General features: G+C 34.7%; 1 protein-coding gene across 1 annotated transcript; it reads right to left on the minus strand.

Annotated features, from left to right (window-relative positions):
- Window positions 1–1284: 1284 nt before the first annotated feature.
- LOC106537660 (olfactory receptor 12D2-like) lies at window positions 1285–2226 on the minus strand. Its single transcript, XM_014051851.2, has one exon. The coding sequence runs from the start codon at window positions 2224–2226 to the stop codon at window positions 1285–1287; it is 942 nt and encodes a 313-aa protein (XP_013907326.2).
- Between the last annotated feature and the right edge of the window lie 11030 nt (window positions 2227–13256).

A 13256-nucleotide genomic window follows, 5' to 3' on the forward strand; every position in this document is an offset into this window, starting at 1 on the left:
AGGTTATTTTGGGTAGATTACAAATATTTAAGGAAAATTACAATACATGATTCCCAAACCACAATAGGGAAGTAAAGTGAAACTAATAGAGAAGTGAATCTTGGTTATTCATGCAGAAAGAGGAAAGGTCAGAACGCCACTCAGATATATTGCTAAAAATATGGCTAACCTATAGCTTGTTTACAAGTTGAACTCTGGTTATCATAAACTGTGCTCTATGACTAAGGTAATGTGGTTAGCTGCCCACCCAGTCTTTCCTACTTGCAAAAACTATTTTCCTGTTTTCAAACAGAAAGAAATAGGTTCCTTATTTCTTCTCTTTAGGTGAAGGAGCATAAGCAGAGTTTCAATTTTTAAGCTTTTGAGTTAGAATTAAGACAAGTAGCCTGATTAAGTATTGAGGGGTTCAATGGTGGACCCCATGCTGTTTCAAAATAATTTAGGTTCTGGTTTACAATTCTCTTCAAAGGGTTGCAAAATTTTATAGTATACAAAATTGTAACCTATGTCAACTTATAACTTGCACAATATGTCAACCTATTTTCTAAAGCACTAGAAGGCAAGACAAGAAAAAATGAATGGAAATTGATCAATTAAGAACAAACTTCCTAACAATTAGCACAATTAATAGTGGAATGGCTTACCTTCAGAAGTTGTGAGTTTTGAAGAGAGACTAGACAGCCACTTGTGTGACATAGTATAGGGCAGTGATGGTGAACCTTTTTCTTATGGCATGCCAAAATTGTGTGTACGTGCATTTTGCATGTGCCCTCATGCCCACCCCAATTCAATCCTTCCTGGCCACTTGCACATGCATGTGTAACCCTCCTGTGCATGTGTGCATGACCCCCCAGGCTCTGGAGGTTTCCTGAAACCTGGAGAGGATAAAAACCGCCTCTCCCCGGCCCTTCTGGTAGACCCTCTGAAAGCTGGAGAGAAAACATTTCCAAACTTCCAGTTGGCTGCCATGTGTTCTTATGCACACTTCCCTTGTGTAAGTCCAGGGGAGCTAATGATCGGGGGGTTCGGGGAGGCTAGGATCTAAAAACCAAAGGAAAATGGCATCTGAAAAAAAGACAGCCATTTTTCTGCCACATGACCCAGCTACTTCTCCTTTTTTGACATATTGAGCTCTGAAGATCTTTGAAAGTGATTGGTGATAGGAGATTGGTGTGGAAAAGGCCCAAACAGCTTTGGGGACTTTGGAAACCAATGACTTCCAAAAATTGAGTTTTCCCATACAAAGAAATTCTAATGTGACCTCTGTAACACTCCTGTATGTGTTCATATCCCTCTAGAAAGAGCTTTTCTGAATAGGATTTTTCTCAAGGCAGATTTGACTTCTTGGTTTCTCAAAGTATAAATTAAAGGATTTAAAACTGGAGTGATGACACTATACAACAGAGTCATGCTCATCTCCCTTTCAGTGGATTCAGCAGCAGAACTAAGAATATAATTAAAAATAACAGGGATGTACAAAAGAGCAACAACAGTCAGATGACATGCACAGGTGGAGAAAGCTTTCCAATGGTTCTGCCATGAGCCACTTTTGAAAAAGAGGAATGTAACAATGTAAATATAGGACAAGAGAGTAAGGAAGAAAGAGGTCAGAGCAATACCACTAGTGACAATATTAAGAAGTGTGAGGTTTAGGACTGTGCTGCTGCAAGCCAACAGGAGGAGAGGTTTGATGTCACAAAAAAAGTGCTGGATAAGATTAGGACCACAAAACCATAGCTGAGAAGTCACTACTGTATGCATCAGGGCATGAAAGAAGCCAGCAGCCCAAGTGGCCCCAGCTAGTGTAACACAAGTCCATTTGTTCATGATAATGGTATAACGCAAAGGATTGCATATGGCTACATAACGGTCAAATGCCATGACACCCAGAAGCATGCCCTCACTGCTACCCAGGAAATGAAAGAAATGCATCTGAGTGAGGCAACCAACAAAGGAAATAGTTTGTTGCTCTGTTATGAACCCAGTTAACATTTTGGGCACAATTACTGTAGAGCAACACATATCCAAAAATGAAAGATGCCCTAGGAAAAAATACATGGGGGTGTGTAGCCGTGGTACAACAAAGATAACTACCAAGATGGCTCCATTTCCAAGCAAGCAAGCCTGGTACAGCAGTAGGAAAACTGTGAAGAGAATGTGTTGCTGTGTATGGTCATTTGTTAAACCTAGAAGAATGAATTCTGGCACTTCCGTCCAATTTTTCATTTCTGTATAAATAAATAAATAAAAACAAGCATTAATATTGGAAAATAGTTCCATATCAGAATAAGACACTTTTAAAGAAATTGGCTGTGTTGTGATGGGTATAAGGCCTTTAAACTCTTTCTCTTAGCTTAATTATTGCTAATAATAAATATTATTAATATTTATGTAGCGATAACTTCAACTAATATAAATAGAATGCTCTCATTAGACAGAACTGAAATCATACCTAAGGGAGATGGTTTTGTGTAAGCAGGATGAATGCTTGCAATCCTCCATTTGTTTGCATGTTTATTTATATTATTATTATATACTTTATTCATTAAACATGAAACTCAGTCAACAGAACATTTAAAAATGTATCACAAATATTATTAACTGGCACTAATGATTGATACAGGTTGTTGCCAGCATCGGTGGTGGTGGTGGTGGTGGTGGTGGTGGTGGTGGTGGTGGTGGTGATGGTGGTGATGGTGGTGATGATGATGATGATGTATTCAAATTCCTGTTCATTTCTGGCAAGTGCCTGGATTAGTCACTGCACTTTTCTTAGTAAGATTTCAGAAGTGAAAACCTTTCATTACTGCTTATGCTGCTGCATTCTGGACCACCTGTAACTTCCAGAACATCTTCAAGGGAGGCACAATGTATAATATTACAATAATTCATTCATAAAACTAAAAATGAGTGATCGGCTCAAGGTTAGCCAGCCTTCTGCTTTAGGCAGGACCAGAATTCACAATTTCCTGGTTTCTAATCTAATGCCTTAACACTACATCAAACTGGCTGTCTACAAATGTTTGTCCACTTTTAATTCTGCTCATTTGAAATGTACTAGTCAAACTACAATAATGTCATTAAATGTTTATAAAATGTCCATCATTTTCTGTATTTTTGGTAAAGAGCACATCAGAAAGTGGTGGACTTCATCAGTTCAAATTCTTTCTATATCCCCAAGCTTATGCTTATCATTACCTGTTTTTCTGATTCTCCACTGTTTTATGCAAGTTTATCAAGTGAAATTACACACACAGAGACACACGTATGTGTATGTATATATGTATGTATGTATGCATGCATGCATGCAAGCATGCATATTTCCTCACATTCTGGGTTACTTGTACTCTACAAAATCTAAACTGAGGTTTCTACTCCTACATGATTTTCTTCCTCTAAGTGGTCAATATAAGATTTCAGCTTATGATTCCTTTCTTTCTGCAATATGAGATAAGAGAAAAGACAACAATGAGTATGTGGATCATATAAAATGAAATGTGTAAATCTTCACATTGAGAAAAAGGAGTTATAAGCAGCCTTAAGTAAAATATTATTGGCTCCTAAAGTTCATACCTGGATAGATTGCATTTTTTAAATTCATTCATCATGTGCAACTGATACAATTAGTGTATTCAGAGAATAACAATGAGACATTGTTGTTTCTATTATATTGCTGAAGTTAAAAGGAATCAGAACTGTATGTTCTCTGTACTGTTTAAAAGCATTGCATTATTAATATTGCTGACAGTTTAAACCATAACACATTATGGTTTAAACTATCAGGGGGAAGGGTATATATGTGTACACACACATACACACAAACACACACACACACACACACACACACACACACACACACACACACGGAGGTAATTTAAATCTTGGAATATTTCCTAGTTCAGGAGTCATGTGAGAGTTTCTTTACTTAGAAAACAAATGGCTAATTGGCTGTCTGGAGAAATGATTATATTTATCTTGTTTACTTTTTAACTATAATTAAACTTCTTACTTGAAATCCTATTTCTTCATTTCATTAGACATTTTGGATATCAATCAGAGTAAACATATTTTTTAAAAAGGCAAATAATTCTTACATAATTATAATTGTTTAAAACACATTCAGATATAATCCAGGATCAATATAGAATTAGGACAAGTGTAAATAATTCTCAGTTTTCATAACCGATTTTTTTTTTGTTATTTCTCCCCTAATATCAGCAACAAGAAGTGATTACTGTGCCATTGTAAACATGATCTTACATAATTGAATGCCATGGATGTAAAAGCAAGTGAAGACATAAAATATTTACTTCTTATTACACAGTAAGGTTGCATCAATTAAAAAGAATATTTGTAGCTCAAGGTTGAAATGAGGGGTTTTTGGTGCTCCCTTAGCTTGGTTTTTTTTTCTTTTTGTTTGCAGACATTTCATTCCCCAAACTAGGTAACATCATCAATACACAAGTTTGAGAAATTAAACTCCTGAAAGAAAACAACCAACCTCAGAGAGCACCAAAGATCCGACAGTAAGGTTGCCATACGAAAATAGACCTCAGGATTCACTTTCTGAATGGCTGTCATAAGATACTTTTGCTTTTTGCAGAGGACAGTTGTAACTAGGAATGAATCTGTCCCTTGTGGAAAGAAGCTCTATTAAACTGATAAATCCAACTCTCACTAAAATGGCTGTTACTGATCTGAAAGTCCAGAGAAATATTTCATAAAATTTCAGAACTTTACTGATTTCTATGACGTGCTGTTGTGCTGGGACATGTGATAGTTGTGAGGTAATACCTTGAAACAAAAATGCCATGCATTATCTATTTCAGAATAATATGATAATATATAGTATATTCAAAGAAAGAAATGAAGAGAGGGAGAAAGGGAGGAAAGGGGCAGAAATATAGCATATATTTCTAACGAACATTATAAATACTTTATTTAGGGAGTAGCAAAGTCATTCTAAAATCCTTAGCTGGCCTTTCCTTCCCCCTTTATTTCCAGTTAAGTGTTTCAGTTAAAATTGAAATATTATAGATTGATATGTAAATAAGCTTGCACTGATAAAGAGAAAGCACATTTTTCTGGAAGGAGAAAAAGAAACCCTATTTATACAAACATGTTGTCAGAGAATATTGCAATATAGATTAAACTTTAAATTCCGGTTCTCTGAACAATAGCAGCTATAATAGTTTCAGAGTGTCCTGGATGAAACAAATGATATGGACCCCTTTCAGTCTGGATTTCAAGCCTGATTATAGGATGGAAATGACATTGAATACACCTGTTGATGATCTCTGGCAAGAGTAGAATGGGGATAGTGCAACCATTGCTTCTCTCCTTGACCGTTCAGCAGTCCTTGATGTCATTCTTTTGAGCTGGCTATGGGATATGGGGTTGGGCAGCACAGTCTTGCTCTGGTTCAACATCTTTCTCCAAGGATGGCCCCAATTGATGTTAATAAGAAGTGAGATATTCAGCCTTTAGGTGCTATTTTATGGCATGCCATGGGGCTTACAACTCTCCCCACTCCTCTTTAACATCGACAGGAAGCTACTGGTAAGATCATCCATCACCATGCATTGAAATATCATCAGTATACTGATGATACTGAGATCTATATCTTCACCCCCTGTAGTCTAAGTGATTAGACTGCCCTCTTGTAGTACCTGGAGGTTGTGGAGTCCTGGATGGAGGACAACATGTTTTGGTTGAACCATGGCAAGACAGGGTGGCTTTGGGTGCATGATTTTAGCACTGTTAGTTCTGGATGGGATGGCATTACTCTAGACAGACCTGGTCACAACTTGGGGGTTCTTCTGGATTCATTACTCCTGCTCAAAGAGCAAGTAGCAGTCATTGGAAGATTGTTGTATTCATGACAAAAGAAAAGTATAGTTACCATACTAGTTAAGAAAAGTCACTAATACATATATGCTTTCATACTTGCATTTATACAGTTATCTCTGAATTCTTTCCAACATTCTATATGACACTTTAAGGGAGTCAAGTGGAAAACAGCACAGCAGATCACAAACACTGTACTTACCAAGATATTCTCCTTTATTTATTTTAGTCCCTCTGCATCAAGTCATTTCAAGGGGAAATAAACAACACATTAATTGCTCTTCTTGGAATAAATCATTTGTTCAATGCAGTGCTAAAAAAAATCATCTACAAAGGGAATATAAATATAATAGCTTTTTCCCCCAGTGCCCAAGAAAAAATAAGCCATAAATATTTTAGAAAATACTGTGTGGGAGAGAGGGGGGGATTTGAAAGTGACAGTGGACAGCTCAATGAAAAATTTGAAGCTTAAGTGTATCTACTAATTAAAAAGTGAGTTCCATTTTCAAAATGGAAAGCAAACTCACAACAGAACCATATTTTGATTATCTTAAATGTTGTGAGACCATGCATTGATTATTGTGGATAATTCTAGCAACAGTCTATTAACAGTCTACTAACTATCCTGTGATAGTTGGGAATCTTTAAGATGATATTTTCCATTGACCCAATTGTTTCTGAATGAGCTATTTAGCCCTTCAGCTAGTAAGACAATATCGGTTTAGAATATATAATTTATTGCCCTACCTAGTCTTTGTATATCAAATGCCAAATAATGTAGTTCTTTTGATTATGATATGGATAGCATAGTCAGTAGACAATCTGCCAGACATCACTAGTTGCAGCTTCTAGAAACTCCTAAATTATACAAATTTCATGTATGCTATATTACAATAGTTAATCGGTAGTGAATGGGCGGGAATATATCTGGGAGACAGAGAGAAACAAGTGGTTCTAAAGAGCCACAAATAAATTATGTCTGACAAACGAATGCCTTTTGGATCAGAACTTCACTGTGGGGGGAGTGAAGAGGGAGCTGTGTCTCATTAGACCTAGAGGAATGTAGCAGGTTCATCATAGGTAGTTCTTTGTATTGGCATCAGGGGAGGCAGCATAGCAACATGGCTACCATCAAGCTGAGGGCTGCTAGCCAAAGCATCTAAGCAGGAGTGGTGTACAAAAATATGAAACCTGATAAGAAGATTTAATTAACCAACTGACATAAATCAGAATTTGGAAAAGGCAAAGAACCTTGTGAGTATAAATAATATTAATTATTGGGATTTGGCAGAAAGAAAAGAAAGAAGGGGAAAATAATGGCAGTTAAAAATAATTAAGCCGAAAAAGAACTGCTTGTTTTAAACAACTTGGTGACAGAAATGAGGAATACAGAGAATTGACTAACCCATTAAAACACAAACTTTGAGTTTGGACTTGAAAAGATTATGTCTTTAAAAGAGATTAATTGACAATGGAGAACTCTATAAACGAATAGAAGACAAAAGTTAAAAAAATACCAAGGAGATTTGCTTTGTTCAGGTTTTGTCCTAATTAACATATCTTAAACAACTATTTTCTTCCTTATAATCCAATCTTGTCTGAGCAATGATTGGAATGTAAAGCTTGGAAAGAAGACTTAATTAACCAACTGACATAAATCAGAATTTGGAAAAGCAGGAGGAGGAGGAGAAATGAAAATTAAAAGCATATCAAGGAGACTTGCTTTGTCTGAGTCTGTCCAAGTTTGTTCTAATTAAAAAATATTTTAAGCAAATATATTTTAATCATAAAACATATTCTAATCAATTAAAGGTGGAATGTAACAAGGAAAAAAATTAAGAAAAAGCACTAGCCTGGATTTAAAACTGGATTTAAAATATCAAGCTGTATTGCTGGAAACTTGGTGAACCATTTGTCGAAGGAAAGAATAAAGAAAGCAAAGTGATTAAAATGTTTCCCCCTTCTCTTCCTCTCCATGTTAGCTGAACCAAAATATATAGCTGGATCAGAGCCTCTCTGTTTTAACTGAACTAAAATATAAGTTGGACCGGAAAATTTGGAACTTAAATTATAATTAACTGTATAATTAACTGTAACTTTGGAACTGGACATTATGGAAAGGTGGGAATTTGAAGAACTGCATGAAATTATTAAAAATATGCATAAATCATTAAAATTAAGTTTAAACAGAATTTTGAAGCCAGAATCTGAGAAGCAGGAAATGAAGGAAGAATAGGGGGAAGGTAATGAAATTGTAGAAATAGTGGGAAATAAAAAGCAAATAAAAGATTTCACTTGACAGTGACATAGGAAAAACTGAAGAGGGGGGATATATCCTAACAAAGAAAAGGAAGGCGACAGGAATAGAGAATTGGGACAAAAGAATTATTAGGGGAAAATCAGATATTTAGAAATTGTTATGTGGAAAATATAAAGTTGAGGCATGTGATTTACTCTTTTTACATGATAATTAAACTGAGTTGCTAACTGATTGAACAGGATAATGGAAAGATAATTAAATAAAGGTTAAAATATATGAAATATTATTCTACACAATAATTAAACTGAGTTATTAAGCGATTGAATATGATAATGGAAAGACAATTAAATATGGGTTAAAATATATGAAGTATGGACAGGGGCTGACGTCACGATGGCATGACATGCCATCTTGGTGCTCTGAGATCGCAGTCGATATTTCTGCCGCTGGACGGTCCATTCAGACCTAAACCGTCCCAAAGAGATAGTGATTGAGAAGGCATCTCCTGCTGATCTCAGGGACATTGCATAGTCCCTGAAAGATCCAGGAATAGCTTTTTTTCCAGCAACAGAAACACAGCTAATCAAGCTACTGAAGTTGGGACAACTCTGGAATGGGAAGAAAGTGAAAAGAGAAAGTGTGTCGAATTGGTGAGGAAATTTTATTATTAGAAAAAGAGACTACCCAAAAAAATTAAGTTAAATTGAAATTGAAAATATAAGATTGTAAGCAGCAAAATTAATTTACATTAAACTTAGTATGTTATGCTGTTTCTATTTTTTTTATGGATGGAATTTTTGCAAATACTCATTTTTTAAGCTGAATGAATTAATTTTTTCTTCTTTTTTCACTTTTGCTTACAACTATGGATTAAAAGTTTCCTTCTTTTTTATAATGCTTGATTGGATTGATTGGATTGTTTTTGTTTGGATTGTTTAAGGGTTTTTTTCTTTCTTAAGCTTGGAATATAAAGAAGATAATAAGAAGGATTATGAAGAGGGTTGTACAACAGGAGGAAAAGCAGTTACACTGCCACTTAGAGGCTGGAGGCTGGATACATTGTTTTTTTCTTCTTTCTCTTTGATCACTTGAGATTCAAGGGTTTTTTAGTTTGTTTACTGACAGGAAGAACACAAGTTGTTTATACAGGTGCTTTTTGGGATTTCCGAGGTGCCACCGAGAGCTGAGGTGGCGCAATGGTTAGGGTGCAGTACTGCAGGCCACTTCAGCTGAGTGTTATCTGCAGTTCAGCGGTTCTAATCTCACTGGCTCAAGGTTGACTCAGCCTTCCATCCTTCCGAGGTGGGTAAAATGAGGACCCGGATTGTTGTCGGGGGCAATATGCTGACTCTGTAAACCGCTTAGAGAGGGCTGAAAGCCCTATGAAGTGGTATATAAGTCTAACTGCTATTGCTATTGCTATTTCTATCACTAGTTATTGGAGGGAAGACAACATTTGGACTTGAAAGATAATAAACAAACCTGTTTGAAGTTTATTAAAATAGCCTCGAATCCTATGGTGGTAGTGCTTGCAAAATTGGAAGAATGGCACAGCAGGAAAAAAGAAACTGTAACATTGCAAATGATTATGTTTGAAATTCAAAATCTATTAGTTGTGACAGAGAGAATTGAAAATATATTGGAAAATATGGAATACAAAACAGAAAAATTTGATGGAAAAACTTAGGATGCTTATCAAATGAAGAATGTAGAAGACAGAGTTCAAAAAATTGAAGAAAAAATGAGCAAAGAGATAAGAAAACTGTGGATACTGACAACAAAGTAAGTGTGGCTAATAATGGCAAGAGCGGAATATGGAAAGGGGAGATAGATGGATTGGAACTCTATCTCAGACTTCAAAGCACAGAAGAAGAAAAGAGAGAAAAACTGATGGAGATAAGGAGAGAAATCTTGACAGAAGCACCAGTGATAACCAAATATAAGCTGATGGAAAGACTAGATGCTAGGTTTTGAGCTTTTATGAGATACAAAAGGAACAACATGTTGCGAAGAGAAGTTCATACAAGATTTATTAAGAAAGTAATTAGAATATTAATGCTACAAATGGCAAGAGATATAAGATTACACTATTACTGGAAAGATACAGGTTGATGCAATGAAAATGTATAATAAAAACTAAGCTAAATTTTATTTACTAGTAGGATGTATAAAATGAAGTGACAAAGTGATAGTTAAATAATGATTAATAATGATAACAATACATGTAGATATATTAGTTTGATAATATGAAATTTTATATAAACAACCATGGAGAATATGAGAGGAGGTTTAAAAACTTTATCTAGAATATGTTATGAAGATGTATTGCGATTGGACAATTTTAGGATGATTTAATAGAATGTTATCATATAATCCTATTCTAGATTTTGAATATTATATATAAAAGGATGTAAAAACAATTATAGTCAAATTAAGGTAGAGATATAATAATTGTGATATACATGAATATATGTGAATTTAAAATATGTGATTTTATATGAAAAGCAGGTGATGACTATGGAAGAGATGCATGAAAATACTGTAACCAACTGAAACAGGGAGTCAAAATATTCTCCAAGGCACCACAGTATAGAACAAGAAGCAATAGGTGGAAACTAATCAAGGAGAGAAGCAACTTAGAACTGAGGAAAAATTTCCTGACAGTTAGAACAATTAATCAGTGGAACAGCTTGCCTCCAGAAGTTGTGAATGCCCCAACAGTGCAAGTCTTTAAGAAGATGTTGGATGGACATCTGTCTGAAATGGTGTATGGTTTCCTGCCTAGGGAGGGGGTTGGACTAGAAGACCTTCAAGGTCCCTTCCAACTCTGCTATTGTATTATATTACTTTCTACAATTTGTAATGGAAGATGTTTTTTTATGTTTGTCTTTGTTCAAAAATAAATAAAAATTGAAAAAAAATGAAGTATGGATGCATATAGAATTCTTAAGATGATGAACAAAGTGAGGTGTGTGTTGCTTGTTATTTTACATATTAGTTCAATGGAATTGTAATAAACATTGTGCAGCAAGGATTGTTATTTAAAGACAATTAAATGTAAGCTAAATTAACATATGGAAAAATGGAAGAGGAACATGAAATATACTTATAATGACATTATAAAGACAAATTAAAAATTTGGGGTGGGTAATGTTGTATAAATATACAATATTATGATGAGAATGGCTGGGAATTGTAATCAGGTCCACATCCGGCCAAAAATAAGTTGTGGTGGGAGGGGGTTAAAAATACCATTGCTATATATGTATACTTTTTTCTTCATTTTTTTTTAAATGTTAAAATTGAAGATGTTTGTTGAAATGAAATTATAAATACCATCAACATAAAATGGAGCTTGCTCAGAGACTGAAATACACCAAGTAAATGAGATGAAGAGTGTGGAAGAGAGGAGAGAAGTAAGGGAAGAAGAGAGGATAAGAAGAGAGGGTAGGGGGGAAGAGGAGGGGAGAAAGGAAGAGTGGAAAGGGGAGAGAGGAGGAGAAGAGGGGAAGGGGAAGTAGAGAAGAGAAGGATGACAGAGGGAAAAAGGGAGGTAAGAGGAGGAGGAGAGAAGGAGGAGAAAATGATAGATAGGATACAAATATGGTGTATGGAGAGCAGAGGAGCCAATAATTGTTTGATGGTAAGACAAAGTGATGTTAATATTTAATAATACAAAATAATGTTGATTATGTAACAGTATACATTTGGTTATTTGTTATGAAAATGAAAAAAAAATAAAAAACTTTATAAAAAATAGTTAATCTGTGGTGTCACCTAGAGTTACCTTGTAGTAAATATTTCTAGTTTTCCTGTTGGAAAGTTATGAAGACTTTCCCTTTCCTTCACAAAATTTGTACACTTGGGACAGATTGGTATTTGGACAGCTACAATTATTGAAATCACAGTGATTTACTTTAGTGTTTGCAATGTCCCTGTAGATTAACAACATTACTTGCAAATGCAAGTATGTTGAATTATGCGGATTCATTACAGTGATTATTTGGCTTTAACATACAATTTAAGAATTTCAAAATTACAACTGCAGCAATAGAACTGAAGCCTGTTATAAATCTAATATTTATTAGATGGATTTAGAGAAATGAAGATCATTTTGCACAGGATGACAATTAAACGTTACTCCTATTGAACAGCCTACAGCTAAAATATAATGTCTAAAAGTTAAAGTACTATAAAATATTGGTACATTGATACCTTTATCTTTCCCTATTAAATCTTTTTAACAGTAAAAATTTGGATATTAATTATAACTAGTTAAATATATATTGCTTGTTCACATAATGAATATGCTTCTGTTTCTGTTGGTACTGTTACCATCTGATACTATCTCCAGGAATCTAACAATTAGTTATCATGCAAACAATCACCTTCCTGAATATTACTTCATGGGGGACTATATTTTTGGTGGGATTTTTTCTTTGCATTCTGCTTTTTATGGTCAGGGAACATTTGAAAAACCTCCTTTGTTCTTTAATTTGATTACAAAGAGGTAAGGTTTATTATCATTTCTTTTCCTTTTATAAAATTTGAAAGTTTTCCCTTTGAGCAAGCAATTTTAAATAGTTAGAACCAGTCATAAATACATAGTTTCAAGTCATAATAGTTTTCATAAGCATGGCATTTTTTGAAACTGTATTTTCCAGTGATACATTGTACGATTAGTTGACTGTCTCTCAAACTGATCTAATTTCAGCATAAAGAATAAGCAGCTCAAATTAAACTGAACAATCTTCAGTCAATTGAGCACAAAGCTACTATTGCAGAAGAGTTTAGTCTTCAAAATGAATTCTCAAATGGATTCTCATTATACAGCTTTCAGGATATTGGTTTTAGCTCACAAGATTAATAATTATAATAACATCATTCTAATAATAATCAAAATGAAGCAACATAGATATAGCAAGTGTAATTATCTGCAGAGTTTTCTGGGTATAGCACTTGCATTACTGTGATGTTAGATACTTAATGTCAAACAACCAATCCTTATGCATTTCCAAACTTTCAACAAAATCCTATAGAAAAGAAACAGTTGTCCTTTTATTTCACTTCTTAGATGTTTCCCAACTGTTCTGAAATTAAGGTATTTGCTTCCATTTGAATCTGAATCAAATATAAGCTGATTGCCACC

This window comes from Thamnophis sirtalis, unplaced genomic scaffold, assembly GCF_051295495.1.
Source record: "Thamnophis sirtalis isolate CommonGarterSnake01/CBP01778 unplaced genomic scaffold, rThaSir2_p1.2 scaffold_4, whole genome shotgun sequence".
In the NCBI taxonomy this organism is placed as follows: Eukaryota; Metazoa; Chordata; class Lepidosauria; order Squamata; family Natricidae; genus Thamnophis; species Thamnophis sirtalis.

Excerpts from the sequence above, each read along its gene's own strand:
- LOC106537660 (XM_014051851.2), bottom strand. The coding sequence starts at position 2,226 with ATGAAAAATTGGACGGAAGTGCCAGAATTCATTCTTCTAGGTTTAACA.